At 40.1% G+C, this 17,166-nt stretch overlaps 1 protein-coding gene across 2 annotated transcripts in view; it reads right to left on the bottom strand.

Moving 5' to 3' along the window:
* Window positions 1-12,549, bottom strand: part of ANTXR2 (ANTXR cell adhesion molecule 2) — a 161,121-nt gene extending 148,572 nt beyond the window's left edge. Inside the window, exons 1-3 of one of the 2 annotated variants that reach the window (XM_008957660.5) lie at window positions 10,033-12,549; window positions 9,214-9,285; window positions 7,069-7,140 (exon numbers count right to left, since the gene is read on the bottom strand). In XM_008957660.5, the coding sequence (XP_008955908.1) occupies window positions 7,069-7,140; window positions 9,214-9,285; window positions 10,033-10,184 (296 nt within the window). In that variant the 5' untranslated portion in view covers window positions 10,185-12,549. The remainder of the gene's footprint in view (window positions 1-7,068; window positions 7,141-9,213; window positions 9,286-10,032) is intronic. The other variant, XM_003832274.6, reaches the window with a different exon arrangement.
* Between the last annotated feature and the right edge of the window lie 4,617 nt (window positions 12,550-17,166).

Here is a 17,166-nt window from a genome sequence, read left to right as displayed (position 1 = left end):
CACTGCCTTACTAAATCATGAAAAATCGACCCCTGCATTTTACCACTTCCATGTGCCAGGTCTGTCTCCCAGGCATGAGCAACAATGTACTTAATTTTCTAGAACATGCTCATAAAACAGATGTGGGACTTCAGCGAAAGTGACTGCTAACATGTCCATCACTAGAATCTGAGTTGCTGCCCTGCCTGGACCCCTCAGGTTTAGCACAATGTGTGGCCAAAACAGACTTTTCAGAACAGGAGTAAATATTTGCCTAATGGAATTTTTTTTAGCTAACCCAACTATTGTCTCATCTTTTCACCCCCTCACTGGTTTTTAAGAATAGAATAAATTTAGGGAATGACGATGTTTTTGAGTTGTGACTAATTCTCACTGATTGAAAACTGGAGAAGGAGAATCCAGAGAGTGTGAATACAGTGTGGTGGTGAAGTGCTCATGCACAGCATCAGGCCTGGGTGTGAACCCTGGCTCTAGCTGCTTAGCTGTGTCACTTTGAGCATAGTCCTTTAATTTCTTTAAACATCTGCTCGAATCCTGGTACATCATGATGAAAATAAGGATGGTGTCCACTGATAACTGCCAAACCCCATGTTAGCCTTGGCCTCCTTCCTATCCAATCATCAAAGCAACAACAAGAAAAGAAAAATGAAAAAAAAATGAAAAACTATAAATGAGAAAAAATTAAAAGGTAGTTAGTTGCAGGTAGGCGATAGAAGCAAAGAAATAAAAGTGAATTGATAAAGTTATAAATACCCATTGTGTTCTTTTTATGTGTAGAACCTTAGTTAGTCCTTCTCACGCATTATACTTTTCTCAAGATTGCTGTATGGTAGGAATAATTCACTCTTATTAACTGGCCCAGGAATTGGGCAGCAAGAGGGTAAGTAATTTGTTAGAAGTCACACAGCTAGTATGTAGCTCCTATGCCTATTCCACCCAAGGTCCAATCCTGGTCCTTTCATTAACAAAAAACCTCAGGACTCTCCATAGTAATGGTTGAATATGCTCTATTCCTGAATGCTTCTTGTTTCCAACCTCTGAATTCCATTTTGATTCCAAGATAGTAACATTAATTTCAGCATTCCATTTTTTTATAAACAATACATTCTTGTTGAAATAAAATCAAACCACATATATATATAAATTAAAATTGTGAAGGTTTTTCCCACCTTCAATATCATGCCTAAGACAGTGTCATTGTTAACAATTTGTTGTATGTTCTCTAGACTTCTTTTCTTGCATTTTCAATCACATACACCCCCCTCACCATATAAACAGGGATTTTGTTTTCTTTTTATTTTATAAAAATAAAATCATACTAAGAGTGTCTGCTACTTGCTTTTACACTTAGTATATCTCTTATATATTCTCTTGTAAATATGTACACACTTTCCTATTTCTTAATAACTGCATAGTATTCCATCCTATGTATATGTTCTAATTTAATTATAGTATCATCAATTGATAAGCATTTAGATTGAATACAGTTTTTCACCATTATGTACAATGTTGCAGTATCCAATTTTGTATTTAGACCTACCTTTCCATGCTAATGCTAGTGTTTCAGTAGGACATAGTCCCAAAAAGTAGACTTACTGAAAGGAATCTTCTAGACTTTTATAGATACTACCAAGCTTCCTCTAAAATGAATGTACCAATTAACAAGTTACTTACTGTACATAAAGAACAATTTTTCCACAAGTAAATTTTTAATTCAGCTTTTAAGAAATTAGAAAAAAAATTTCAAATAATAGAAATGTGTATATTGTCCAAAATTAATTGACTTTTCTATAATTTCCTACAAGTCTGCCTACAGAAGACTTTTTTCCCCAAGTAATTGATTATTGTGCTCAGGTCAAACAATTATAAGACATTTTCAGGTTGGGGGCAAGTGTAATGAAAGGGAGTTGTAAATATTTATAACTGATTTGTAAGAGTAGGAATAAGAAAAATAGCAAATATAAGATTATTTATTATGTGGTATAATCACAAAAAAAGAATCTATGATGGCAGCTAATAACTAAGGTTCTGAAGTCATATCAGCTCAATCACTCATTCAACAAATATTTATGGAGCATCTACTGAGCATCAGGCTCTATTCTAGGTGTTGGGATACATGGGGGAGCAAGACAAATGAGGACTCCTGCTTTCATGTTTACATTAGAGTCATCAAGATAAAAATAAATTAACCAACAGAACCACTTGAAAATGTGATAACCAAATATAGTATTGTAAGAGATTACTGGGGAGGAGAGGTGGGGTTCCTTTAGACCTGCTGGCCAGGCAAGGCTTCTCAGAAAAGGTGGCATGTAAGATGAAACCTAAATGAGGAGAACGAGCCAGGTAGGGGCAGATCTGCAGCAAAGAAAGAGCAAGGGTCCTAATGTGGAAACAAGCTTGGTCTGTTCAGGGAATGGAAAGAAGACCACTTGAGCTAGACTGTGCCACATGATGTTGCAGGAGAGGACTGGCTGGGGCACTAGGATGGGGCGTTTAGGCCTTTGGGAAACACTGGCTTTCCAGTCTAAGTGATGAAATTGTTTTAAGCATGAGAGTGGAATATCGGCTTTAACTTTAAAAGATTATTATAGCCAATATACTGCTTGCAACTTGTTAACTGTGTGTGCTTGGACAAGCCGCTTTATCATTGTCAGTTTTGATTTCTTCATTTGTAAAGTCCAGGTAATAACAGTATCTATTACAGGAAGTTCATATGAGGATTAAGTGAAGCAATGCATGGGAAGTATTTTGCACACTGCCTGGTGCATAATAATTGTTCAATAAATGTTTTCAACTAAATCTCTGTTACAGTATTAGCATAACATTTAACAGAACTGAGCTTAATTCACTATCCCCAATTATGCAAAATAATAACTAAAAATACTTTTTAATTAGTCTTGATTCCAAATTCTCTACTATTGAAAGGCTGGGTATTTCCATACTGAATCAACACTTGGCATTTTTCTCTTACCTAACCCTATAATACATCCCTGGGCTATTTATGTGTATGTGTATACCTCTACTCACACACACACTAGATTACTTATCTTTGTGTTACCCCAGGTTCCACAGTACACAATGCATTGAATATAAGATAAGCAAGTCTTTAGGTAGGTGGGTGGGTAGGTGGAGGAATGGACTAACAGACATATGGAGGGTAAAAATCAAGAGAGCAAGAGAAAAGAAGGCAGTGTTTCAAATTAAAGTATTTAAAAGAATAAGGTTTTTAAGTTACGAGTATATAAAATGCATAACATCATTTTTTGGCATGTTTATTACTTTATTCATGCATTTACATAGTACCGGATGCCATGCTGAAAGCATAACAGAAGACACAGCCCTACGGTAAGTATTTACTACCTTCTAATCTTGCCTCATCTCTACTAAGAATCTTGAGCAACACTCTGAGAAACATGAAAGAGCTACTTATTTAACAAGATTGTGAAGAATTATGAGTGCTAGAAACAAAATTGTGAAACCTGCAGTGCTTAACCTTTGGTTTTCTTTGCTTAACCTTTCCTCACACACTCTGATCTATTTGTGATCGTAATATATAACATCAAGATTTTAATAGTTTATATGCAGAATTCCAATTTCTAGGCTTTGAAACAAAGATTCACAATAGTTGTAGAATCATTTGTTTACTGATCTGCATATAACATGCAAATTGTTTCTTCACACTTAAAAGTGTGTAATGGAGGAAAAGTGACCCTATATCCAAATATAGAGGACCATAGAAACTTGAGAAGTTACTGATTTAATTAAATAAAATTAGTAAAACAGCAATATAGAAGAAGAAAATAATGTCCTTTATTGGAGGTTGTTCTATGCTATACAAGGTAACTTTATATACATTATCTTATTTTGATCTTCACAATAACTCAAACATGGAAGATTTTATGTCCTGCACCTTATGGACATAAAACTGATACACTGGTATACAATTTGCCCCAAGTTTCCAAATCAGTCAGTGGCAAAACTGGAACTCTAGCCTAGGCATTCTCAGTGTTATTTTCTGCCACCCCAAACTAATTAAAAATGCCACAAATAGTGAAATTTATTAAAACTTAAAGTGTTTATATTTAGGAAGAGACAGAGGAACCAACTATGTATAAAACAAGTTACAAGTAGTGTTATTAAAATTCCTTTTGGAATATTATAAATCCTTTTAAGAAGGGCAATATTTTCTTTATGTAAGCATGATTCTTCTCTGATCATTAAAATACTGTATACTGCCTAGCTCCAGATGATAATAATAGTGATAAAGCCTTTATCTCTTGAAAACTTATATACCAGACTCTGTTCTAAATACTTCACATTCATCAACTTTCATTCACGTAACAATTTTATGGGGTAGGTATTACTATCATCATCATCATCATTGCCGTCATTATATAGATGAAAAAAGAAGAAGCATAAAGAGGTTAAGCAACTTGTCCTTGACCATTTGGCTAGTAAATTGGAAAGCCAGGATTTACACGCAGGTTGATTTGGTCTAGTGACTCTTAGCTGCAGCATTATGCTGCCTCTTGAAAGAAAGGCCTCTTCTGGTCAGGTGCAGTGGCTCACGCCTGTACTCCCAGCACTTTGGGAGGCCGAGGCGGACGGATCACGAGGTCAGGAGATCAGGAGATCCAGACCATCCCGGGTAACACGGTGAAACCCCGTCTCTACTAAAAAATACAAAAAATTAGCCGGGCGTGGTGGCGGGCGCCTGTAGTCCCAGCTACGCGGGAGGCTGAGGCAGGAGAATGGTGTGAACCTGGGAGGTGGAGCTTGCAGTGAGCCAAGATCATGCCATTGCACTCCAGCCTGGGCAACAGAATGAGACTCTGTCTCACAAAAAAAAAAAAAAAGAAAGAAAGGCCTCTTCTGTAACCTATTTCAGTGTCTCCCCTATTAGATTCAACCAATGATGAAAGAAGAATCACTAACATGGGTTAAAGATTTAAACCCCTTCCATGAGTATCTAAGCAATACCAATCTGGTCACCCAGTGACCTACACTTCATCTTCAAAGTGCTGAGGAACCATATGCAAAGTGTCTAGCAAAGAACCTGGCACAATGTTTGCAGCTATCAATGACTGAGAGTTTCTACAAGCCTGGCATGATGCTAAGTGTTTTTCTATATATAGGAATGCCATAAATGTTAAAATGGTTCTTTTTTTTTTTTTTGGATTGGCTAGATACAAAGCTGTTTCTTTGGAAATTAAGCTGGGCAATGGAGAAAATTTATTTTCATAAAGGCGAGAACTGTTAAATCACTGAGCATAGAAAGCTGCCATACACGGGTTGTGGACTACCATGGCTCTGGCTCCTGATGAGATTCTCATCCACACAAGAAAGTAAGGAGGGCCATTATCCTCAGCAAACTAACACAGGAACAGAAAACCAAACACTGCATGTTCTTGTAAGTGGAAGCTGAACAATGAGAACACATGAACACAGGGAGGGGAACAACGCACACTGGGGCCTGTGAGGGGTGCAGGGGAGAAAGAGCATCAGGATAGATAGCTAATGCATGTGATGGGTTGATAGATGCAGCAAACTACCACGGCACACGTTTACCTATGTAACAAAACTGCATGCCCCGCGCATGTATCCCAGAACTTAAAATTAAAATTAAATTAAATTTAAAAAGAAGAAAGAAAGGAGAAGTATCAATGGGAAGACAAGATCCTAGGCTGCACTCAGCATCTGCAGAGAGATTTTCCTCTCTAGGAAAAGGAAAACTAAAAGCACAAAGATTAAAATCTTATATGGATAATTTTCTAAATCAATTAAGTGAATCATAAATAAGTTCTCTCCCCCAGTTCCTTTAGATATTATGATTTCTTGACCTTTTCAAGGGAAAACTTAATTTACAAAAAACTGTTTTTACAGTTAACTTTTCAGAAATTCACATATCATGCAAAACAAAGTACACCAGCTTCCCTTGCTAAAACTACAGTTAAGAAAAATTTTATTTCAAAATAACAGGAAACCACTCATTCATTCATTCAACAAGAATTTATTGACCAAAAACTGGCTTACATACTCTGTTAAATAAAGTAGACATAAAAATGAAGAATAAAAGCTCCCTCCCACTATGGATCCCATTCTTTAAAATATGTCAGTGAGGTGGGGCGTGGTGGCTCACACCTATAATCCCAGAACTTTGGGAGGTCAAGGCAGGCAGATCTCTTGAGGTCGGGAGTTCAAGATCAACCTGGCCAATACAGTGAAACCCCCGTCTCTACTAAAAAAATACAAAAATTGGCCAGGTGTGGTGGCGTGTGCCTATAATCCCAGCTACTCGGGAGGCTGAAGCATAAGAATTGCTTGAACCTGGGAGGTGGGGGCTGCAGTGAGCCAAGATAGCACCACTGCACTCCAGCCTGGGCAACAGAAAGAGACTCTGTCTCAAAAAATAAAAATAACATAAAATATATCAATGACTATTTCTAACTTGTCATTGACACTGTTTGAATGACACAGAAATGGTCACATGAAATACTGTGACATTGGTCTGGAAAAGACACCTTTTAAAAAGCACTAAGGAGATTAGATAGATAGGTAGATAGATATAGAGATATATTGGTATACATATTGATATATACTAAGTTCCCTTATAAAGGTGAATATATTCAGCATCAATGGACCTCAGAGAAAGACGAGAAATCCAGGATGGCTACTGAATCTAGGAAATTATCCAAAAGGATCCATATCTTTCTCCCCCTCAATGTTCTTCAAATTCCTGGTTGATTAATATATTATATCTAAACAAGAAAAATGTAGAACTGCTTACAGTAACAGAGAGGCCGGGGAAGGTAGGAAGTGGTGAATATACAACTAAGACAGGGATCTAGATTTCACTGCACATTCCACAGCCACTATAAATGATATTGATTTTCAGATTAACTGCTCTTTTATATTACTCATACCTCCTTTCCCTTCTATTAGAGAACTGAATTGTCTGTGCATCTGCTTGATTCCACTGAGAGGCCTGAATCACCACTTGGAAATATCAATCATGCCTTTAAAATTCATCTCTACTAAAAGCCTGCAGTGAAATGATAATGCACTAACCTGTCTCCAGTTAATGGCAAAATAATACTTGCTTGAGAAGAAAACACAATGAAAGATAATCTCATTTCAGGGCTGCAAAATAAGAAAAGAGGCAGTTAAAACATTTTTAAAAAGAAATATTGATACGATACAGATGTATAGTTAGGGAGTTTCATTTAAAATTGGTCTCACTGAATGGTCCAGGCTTCTTTTAAATGACATTCCCTAAGTAAATAGACGAACTCTGCTTAACATTGTTGCATAAGTCATTTTGGATTTAGTCAATGCTTCCCAGCACTCACATACTCCTCCATGACCCATAAGGACTTGCATTTAGAAAGAGACTAACTGGAAAGATAAATTCTAAGCTGATGTAAAATTCTTTCGTAGAAAATTCCTCTTCCCTTGGTTTTCTACAACATTTCCTTTAAAGGTGGCCAGGCCCTTCAAAATGATTATGGTTATCAATACTTATGGGTGGAGAGTACCCAGTTTGACTTAATGACCATAACTATGATATGAGTCTATAAAAAAGTCATCCTGAAGTAAGACTACTTAAAGAGTCATGGAAAATGTGAAAGAAACAATAAATCACTTTCTGCTTAGGCATTTTTTATTTTCTAAGTCTCAAACATGCTATTTTCCATTGGCAACAAGTGCCCCAGTCAGCTATCTTTCAAGTTTTAGGCATGTCTCTCACAGAATGGTTCTTGCTTCTCGGACACTCTCTGCAACTACTACTAAGATTCAAAACTGAAGATATGAAACTAGAATCTATAAACTGAAAATCAGAATCCTCTCAAAGGCTTCTACATATTTTAAAAGTCAGTCTCTTCTTTAGTCACCCCTTATTCACTTCCTACAATGTATTATTAGTAATTGAGCAACTAGGCTTGAGCCAGACAACTGTGTATTATAGAATTCCAACTTAAAAACCAGATCAATGAGTTAAGATAAGAGCTTGCTTCTTTAAAATGTTGTAGTGATGTGATTCATTGCTTTTGATCAAAATCTACATGACACCCTTTTCACATTGAAGGATTAAATTAGAAAATTTATAAACAACTGTCTGTTCTGCCTTTGACATTTAGGGACATAGGATCTTGTTTGTTTTTCTTTCCTAGACAGTTTTACCTCAGACCCTGTCCAGAAATGAGTGTTAAACTTGGCTTCTTAAGCAAGGGACTGATGATTGAACATGGACAGGCATACATTTTTATAGGGATAACTTTACTGCTGCCAATAACTGAAAGCAAGGATTGCCTAGGCCTCTACAGATTGTTTGAAGTTACTTGCAACATGACTTTCAAAATGTTTTGATCATCCAAGCCTGTTTTACAGAAAACATTTGGGCTAACAAGACTGAAAGAAGCAATATTTAATGATACAGTTCCTATTCATGTCCTTTCCATTATCTTGATAAACTTGTGTTTGCTCATTGCATTTTTTCTTTAAAAAAAAAAGAAGGAAAAAAAAAAGCCTCAAAAGCCTAGTGTCCTGAGGTTATTTTTAAATAGGAGATGCCACTAATTCCTAGTTACCTCTAAATAAGAGAGTAAGCTGGATTTCATACCAGTAATGCTTTTTATAGGAGAGGAAACCAGTCTTTCCTGGTGATGCTTATTGCATATATAGAACAGTTAAATTTTAAACCAACCACACACCCACACATTGTGTAAACACAAGTCGTTGCTTTAAACACACACACAAGTGCCTTTTCTGGTAGCGGGTTATTAACACATGTTCATTTGAAGTTTTCCAACACTTTTTGTTTGTTTTAATGAAGGCCTCTATAATGCTAAGAAATGTGTGGAAAGAAAAATATATTATGGATACTATTCACATAAAATTTATTTTTTAATGTGATAAATTATGAGAAAGCATAACTGAAATTCAAAACAGATGAAAATTCGGAAAGAAAAAGACATTTGGAATAGTATTTGAAGATGCTTCCCCAGAGTCTGAGCCAAGTTTCTGGGATCCAGATGAAATAAGCCCTCAAGGACTGAAGGGCTGTCCTAATAACAGCATGTGTGCAATACGACCTTGAGGCACTTAAAAGTAACATTTCAGGAAAAGTTTTTCCTACAAAAGGTTTCAGAAAAGGGAAATTCTACACTTTGCTCTACTTCTCCACTGCCTAGAAAAGTAAAGTAAGAAAGATACCTCACAAATCTCTCCGCAAGTTGCTGTACGAAATTATAAATTTCAATCCAGTTATTTGCCACACTCCCAGACCTGAAAGATGAAATTGAACTGATCAGAGAAACAAAACACGGAACTGAAAAGTAAACATTTTGAAATGGTTCCTTCTTCAATGCCACGAACATGGGGGCACCTGGCCTCTTCTTCAAGCTAAGTAAGGGTATCTGTAGCTGAAACTTTGGTGGTACCCAGAGTTAAAGAAGTCAGCCCCAGAGCAAGACTCCGTCAAAAAAAAAAAAGAAGAAGTCAGCCCGTTTTCTGGGGTGGGTAAATACCTGCCTAATTGTTTAGAGTGGAACCCAGCTCTTCAGAGTAAACACAAAAGCCTTTCTTCGCAGGAAATGCAAACCACATTAGGCATGTTAACCCTAGGCTTTTCCTGCCTCCAATGAAAGCGCTATGATTAGCATAAAACCAGGCAAACTTTAGCCTGCGTACGAGCAGGGTCGAGGAGGTGGGTAAGGACTCTGGCCGATGGAGCGTGGCCCGCAAGAGGCCACACTCCCATTTCCCAAGAGGCCCAAAGACTGGCAAACAGTGAATACCCCAACTCCCCAAAGAGCCAAGTAGCCCGGGGCTCCAATCACTACCCCCCACCCCGCTGATCTCCGCCCACACAGATCCGAACGCGCTTGCCCTTTGAAAGAAGACAGCAACAGGGCACCCCTCCGCGGGTTTCCAACACCACTCCCCGGGGTGCGCACACGCATCTCAGCCTCAGCCCCAGCTGATCCAGTGCGGCCCTCACCAGAAGACCCTGGACCTCCCTCGCACACTCACTTGTCCAGGACGAAGTAGAGATCAAAGGCTCTTCTGCAGGAGGGCTGCTCCTGGGCGCGCAGCAGCCCCCCGGGACCGCTGAGCACCAACAGCCACAGTCCCGGGAACAGCCAGCTCCCGGGGCTGCGGGCCGGGGACCGCTCCGCCACCATCCTGCGGCCGGGGGCCTGCGACTCCCTCCCGCTCGCAGTCCCCTAAGCTCAGGAGGGTCGCAAAGGTGGCGGGAGTCACCCGGCACGCACTCTGGGGTGGGGGGCGGCGAGCAGCTGAGGCGCCGGCGCCTGCGGCAGCGGGACCCACCAGCTGACAGAGGGAGGGAGAGAGGGAGGTCCTGAGAGGACAAAGGGAGTCTCCGCCACCGCCGCAGCTGCCGCCGGAACTCTTGACGAATCCCAGTGGAAGCGCGATCCAGTCCTCCCCCTCCCGATTCCGGAGAGTTCCTGCAGACAATGCGGGCCCACGGCGACAGCTCGCGAAAGGAGTTCCTCTCCGGCCTGGGGCCGAGCCTCCAGCGCCCGCCTGGGACCCGGACCTGGAACCCACCCCGCCTGGAGGGCTGAAGTCCCCCCCGCTGCCGTGCGCTTCGGGACAAGGGGTCCCTGGGACGCGGCGACGGCAGAACAAACTAGGAGTGGAGACCCTTCTCCTCCGGCCGCCCCAACTCCCTCCGCACTCCGAAACTTTCCTCCCGGTGCTGGACTCTGGCACTGCGCTGACAGGCCGTCCCCTTTAGGGGAGGAGGCTAGCTGGCCCTGGGACTCCCGGCTGGAGAGAAGCCACGCCGAGGCCAGGAGCGCGCTCGGGCCGGGTCTGGGCTGCGTGTGTCAGTGTGCGCCTGGGGACGAGGGCGGGGCCCCAGCTGAAGCCTCCGAGCCACACACGCACACTTGTGGGTTCCTGCCGAGTTGAAGATGACTAACGCTTGCCAGATTTGGGAAAGGGAAGAAGGAGTTTAGAAAAACAAAAGTTATCTAGAAACTAAACATACCCGTATATCCTGCAGGCCTGGCCTATTTTAGCAGCTGTGCTAAAACAGCCCCTATGCGTGGTTTACAAACCCAAGACTAAGGATTCCATGGGAGGTGACGGCCTCCTCACTCCTCACTCCACCCCACCCCCTACTACCACAAACACTCTTTATGAACTTCCTCTTTTTTTTCTAAAGAAACCTGCTTAGTTTTTTTGTTTTTTGTTTTTTTTCTTTAAAAAAAGCCAAGCCAAGGAAAGGCCGGAGTGGGGAGTGGGAGGGGATAGCAGGCCTCTTTGGGAGTGGAAAGTTGTACCTCAAAATATTTCAGCCCACTGTCATTTCCCTGCAAGCTCCAGTTTTGGAGAATTTCAGCTTTGGGCAAGCTAGGTCTCCTTTGCAAAACTTGTGCAAGCACTCAAGTTTGTGCACAAATCCTCTGTCTACTAGTTCTGCTCTCCCTCCTCTCTCTTCCCCCCACCTCTGTGACTTCCGCCCTCCCTTAGTCAAAACTGGCTTTTAGAACCTAACTACCTTTTCATTTTTAACAAAATCAATACTTTATGTAGTACTTACATATACATCTCTTCTGTTTGTTGCCATATGTATTTAACTTTTCATTTATTATATTTGATATACAACCAGATATGTCAGCTCTTTGAAGATAAAAATTAGTTACTTTAACAAAGATTCATTGAGTGCCTATTATTTGCTAGGCACTGTTCCAGAAGTGGAGGTTAGTGCACAGAACAAGATAACAAGCCCTTGCTTTCATGAAGCTGACAGTCTGGCTGAAGAGTGAAAACAGACAATAAGAAATAAATACATAGCAAGGAAAAAAATGTCCATATTGGAAAGGTGGCTTGTAGAAATTTAAAATATTGTGATGATAAAGAATGACAGACTCGGTGACTAACAAAAAAGACCCAGTCATTCCAAGAGCTCTAAGGGGAAACATTTGGAGTTACTGCAAAGGTCCATAGACATTAGCTTAGCATATTCAAAAAAGAAAAAAAAAAAACTGTGTAGCTGGAGCTTTGCAGGTAAGACGATGTAAGAGAAATAGGCAAGGGCCAGATTATGTGAGGCTTTGTTTACTGAGATAAGGAATTCAGATATTTAATATTGAGTGTGACAGGAGGTTATTAGAGGGGTTTAAGCCCAGGAGTGGAGTGGCAGATGAATTGATATGATCTGTGTTTTTCAAAGATCATTCTGGCTGCAATGAGACAATGAATTTGGAGTTAGCAACAGTGACAACAGGGAGAGCAGTTAGGAGACTATTGCAGTAGCAACATGTTGACAAACAATCCTGAGGTTCATAAATTTGGAAAGGAGAACTTCATTTCTTATAAAGGGTTACAGCTGCAGGCTGGACATCTTGACAGGCTGGGAAGTGTAGCCTCTGGCAGAGACAAAAAGCAGGCACTTTGAGGGAGGAAAGGGTGGAACAGGAATTTATGCTAAATGAGTTGGCCAAGTATACATATTCAACAGGTTATAGGAGGAACTATGAATATTTCTGAAGCAAGGGGTACATGAACTATGCATATTTCTGAAGCAGGTGGGTTAAGTTTCCACATCAAAGTGAACATGGGACCTATGCAACATGCATGCTTAGTAAGCAAACATGAATAGTAAGCAAACATGCAAGTTGCATATGTCTCATGTTCACTTTGAGGTGGAGACTTAACAATTAAATGTATTATAATTAGGCCCTATTTGTCAAAAGGTGAAACAGAAGACATGAAGGCACTCAGTGCCACAGCCTCTGTAAACCAACCAGAACCAGTCTACGGTCAGTGGTCTCTTATCAGGAGAGTTATTAAAATCAGTCTCTTGTCCAGTCAAAGCTGTAGTTATGGCTTGTGGAACAGGAGTAGGGGTGGAGGATTAATTAATTAGTGTCTTGCAGTCAGTAAGATGCAATTGTTTCAATATTGCTTATCTGGAGGCCAGTGTTTGTTTAGATGCTAGAGAAAAAGAAAACCCTTTTGGCAGTTAGAATATAGTTTATTTTTTAAGTGTAGGAGTGTGTGACTTGACCTTTGCCTGGCATGGTCTTAGGTCTTGTTTATAATTTGGTGTCTTATGAACACAGAGTACATTCTGTCAGTCTTATCATCTCTATTTTAACAAAGGCAAAATAAAATGGTACCTTGGACCATCATCACTATAGCAACTAACCTGAGAGTTATGAATGGATGAAAACTTTAATATATACCGGCAGACCTCCATTTTGAAAATATGCTCATTACAAATGTCAAAGATTGAATGGAGGGTGGCTAACATCCCTTCTCACTCTTTGCCAACTGGTCACTTGGGGATGGAAATTCCACCACTATCAACTGCATCAATCTGCCACTTTTTACCTGATGGAGTGAGGAAGATACTGAGGGGCAAGGGGCTAGCTAGATGGAAGATAACTTTTACTTTTGTAAGAAGGAAACATACAGCCTTCATAATTTTCAAATAATTAAGCACTAGAAGCAAGTCCTTAATTAGTCCTGAGACTAATTAAGAAAGTCCTTAAAGCACCTTAATTCTGTCCTCCTTGGCTTCATCTTTTCTTGAGGTTCTAAAATTCTGATTACTTCTGCAGCCCTCCAGTCTCCAGGTATGTGTTGCCACTTCTCATTTCACATTTCGGTCCAACCTGAATACATAAATCTCCCTGACTTCCCATAAGAGAACTGAAACAGGCTGACATTTTCAGGAAATTTGTATCAACAGCTTGTTCAAGTTTCAAGGTTTTGTATTCATTGCTGGTTGAAACTGGTTTCCATTTTCAACTTTAATCTTAAGACAGAATCAAAGATATTATATGCCACATCGGCATGTTATTGAATAAAATCTGGGGAAAAAAATGTATCCCCCCAAAAAAGTGACAATTGGTTTCATGTTAGAAGGAGACAGAAGGCAAAGAAATATGAGACATGATACTAACCATGTACTCTATCCTCCTAAGGAAGTATTTTAAACTCACATTTGTTGGTTTCCTTTATCCCTAGTCTTGACTAATTACCTGCTCATCTTCTGGGACTTCCCAAACTGGTCTAAGAATCCATCTTGTCCTAGGTTCAAACTAAAGCAAAATACCTCAATTTAAAACTCATTCTTCCTCAAAATTTCCAGGCCTTCTGAGAGTACTCCCACTCAGTTCTTCTTTCTTGAGTACAAGGCTGGCAGAGAATATTGACATACCAGAAAAATAGTAGCACTCTTTTGTTTATCTGTTTGCTTGGGTAAAGAATTCATCCCAGTCCTGGAGCATTTTGCATCTCACTGACTTGCTCATGTAAGATCTACAGCAAAGCAAAAAATGGCCTCAGACCAATAACTAATCAAATCACTTTCATTTAATAAAAATTAATCAGAAGATCATTAATTACTGGGGCAACCAAGTGTTCTAATTTGTCACAGACTGAGGGGTGTCTTCAGTCTCATGGACATGGGACTTTCCATGCTAAAACTAGGGCAGTCCCTGGGATAGTTCCTGGCAAGCAAAACTGTTGGTCATTCTTTTCCTAAGCAATAATGAGGGAAGATGAAAGCAAAAGCAGACATGAAAATCTCTCCAAGCCATGAAAAAGAAGTGGTAGCAACAGCAGTACTTTCCCTTCTCCTTCATCAGTGAGAGCACTCTGGGAATTGTATCAGCTGGAGAATAGCCAGGTAAGGTTTCAAACTGACTTTTGTACCATGACAGTCATGCTGGGACCCTGCTTAACTTTCAATCTGACATCAAGAATGGGAGGGATAATGCAGATTTTTTAAGAGAGAGAGAGAAAAAGAGACTCTATACTGCGTTATGTAGGTAAATAAATCTAAAAAAGTCTCTTTTATCAAATTATTTGTATTTCCACTGAATTATTTGGCTTTACAATCCATGAATGCCCCCACTCTTTGAAAATTATTCTTTGTATTAAATCAAACTTCTTAATAAATAAATAAATAAATCAAACTTATTAATAAAAATGCTAATGAACCCCAAAACATGTTAAATTCATTTTAATGCAGTTAGAATAGCTTGAGATTGACACTTGATGATTTAAAGTCTTCACTAGACCCCCCTCTCATTGTCCTTTTTTTCCTACCTGCAGAGCTCCAATGGACTACACGTTAAATTATATTTAATTACTTATTTACTGGTCTTTTATTATACTTAATGAATGTTTACTGATACCTACTATGTATCAGATAATGTTTTAAGCACAAATGTTAGACTTTCTATTCTCAAGCAGTTTGCATTTTCAATCTCCTATAGTGAATTTATTTCCATCACCCCATACCCCAACAAATAAACTAACAGGCAAATAAGCAACAACAATAAAAGTATTATTTATGTGTAAAAAATTATATAATCTATATTATTTGCAAGTAGACATCTTTTGTGGCATACACGACTACAGACGTGACTCTCCCGGAAGTTGAGTACCATACTGAAAATGATTCATATTCATGTCACATGGGAAATGATTCATTATATGATATCTACAGTGATTCAGAGGAAGAAAATAAATCTTCACTACCTATAAGTGATAAAGCTTATTTCAACTTTTATCAGGCATAGTCATTAAAGAACTAGATTTCGTCAATGTCTGAACTAGTTCCTGAGAGTGAATAAAATGCCTTTGGAAGGTGCAATTGCCTCTAAATTAATATCTCTATGTATGACAATAGGGGGTGCTAGCTAATGTTAGAGAATGATTACTAACATCTGCATTTGGGATCAAATGTGTCTCAAATTGAGTTTCTCAGAAACAGACTTGAGATTCAGAAATTTGCATGCAGGAGATATATTGAGGCATGCAGCAAAACCTCAACGAAGGGATGAGGGAAGCAGGAACTGTCAGAGAGAAACTTGAACCATGATGGAATTCTGAAGGAGGCTTCAGGCAACCACCAAAGGTAACTCTGGAGCTGTGATAGCCTTTCATAGTTGTCCTGAATTGAGTGAGACAAGGGAGCCAGCGTTTGTTACCCCTCATGGATCACTCACTAAATGTGGGCTTCCACTCTACAGGGGAAAGGCATAACCTTAAGCAATGGCAGCTTCTTTTGACTTGGGGCAGTTATGAGGAGGGACTCAGTTGTGAGCTGTCAACAGCAAAATCCTGGCTGTGGGGAAATTAGTGTTTCAGCCCTGAAGGAGGAATCTAGGTGATGCAACTACAGCACCTACAACCACAGCATCTAGAATATCCAAAAAAGGCCAAGACACCTGGCAGCTAGTTTGTTGAAAGTCCTATCTCATGTGCAATGTCAGACCTTCACAAAGCAGCTCAGGCTTGGATTGGCATCCTAGAATGATAAAGTCATGTAACTGCATCACTTCTCTCATGCCTTCTACCTTAGCTCTGGTGCAGGTCAGTTTCTCAATTCTCGAAGGAATTGCTCTAACAGTATTCTGTTCTTCCTATACCTTCTCCATATTTCAATATAATTAGTCCCCTGAAGCATAAAACCAATCATATTAATCACCTACCTAGTTACTGCAATGGAATGTGGTTTCCTAACAATGGAAGGCCCTCCACAATAGCATTACAACTTAGCTTTGTATCCTCACCTCAACAAGTCTAGTCCCTTCATATACTTGATGCTCCAGAGAAACCTTGAGAGTCACTGTTCCCCTCCTATGCACAAGTATATCTTTTGGATTTACCTCGTTTTGTACTCACATTTCCCTGATACTGTGTTCTAGGTGTCAAATGCTATCTCCTCTTTCTCTTGCCTTCTATTCTCACTGAACAATTCAGGTCAAAAGCCATTAGGTGGGCCAAGCACTGGGTGCTAGGGTGGTGCAGAGCTAAGTAAAGTAGTCCAAGCAATGTGCCAAAAGCCAAGCAGGGCGAGGAGAGTGTCCCCATGGTGCAGGGAAGGACAGCCTGGCATGGAGCATTGGAGACTGAGAAGGGTGAGGAAAGTGTCTACGTGGGAAGGTGGCCCAGCATGAGGAATAGAGAAATAAGCCAGTGAGCAGATTACCTGGTGGTGGGAAGGAGGTGACGTTTCTGACCCTAATTAAGATCAGGAGGACAACACTTCTTTGAGCTGAGTCGAAGTGGACGCTTTGAGCGTAGCCGCCCCACAGCCGCTGATCCCTGCGTCGCTTCCTGCAGAACCCTGGGCCTGCTTTGCAGCTTTCCTCCCTTTGTCTCACAACC

This window comes from Pan paniscus, chromosome 3 (genome assembly GCF_029289425.2).
Source record: "Pan paniscus chromosome 3, NHGRI_mPanPan1-v2.0_pri, whole genome shotgun sequence".
Taxonomy (NCBI): domain Eukaryota; kingdom Metazoa; phylum Chordata; class Mammalia; order Primates; family Hominidae; genus Pan; species Pan paniscus.
Note: the sequence above shows the minus strand (reverse complement) of the source record. Positions and strands in the feature narration are given on the sequence as shown.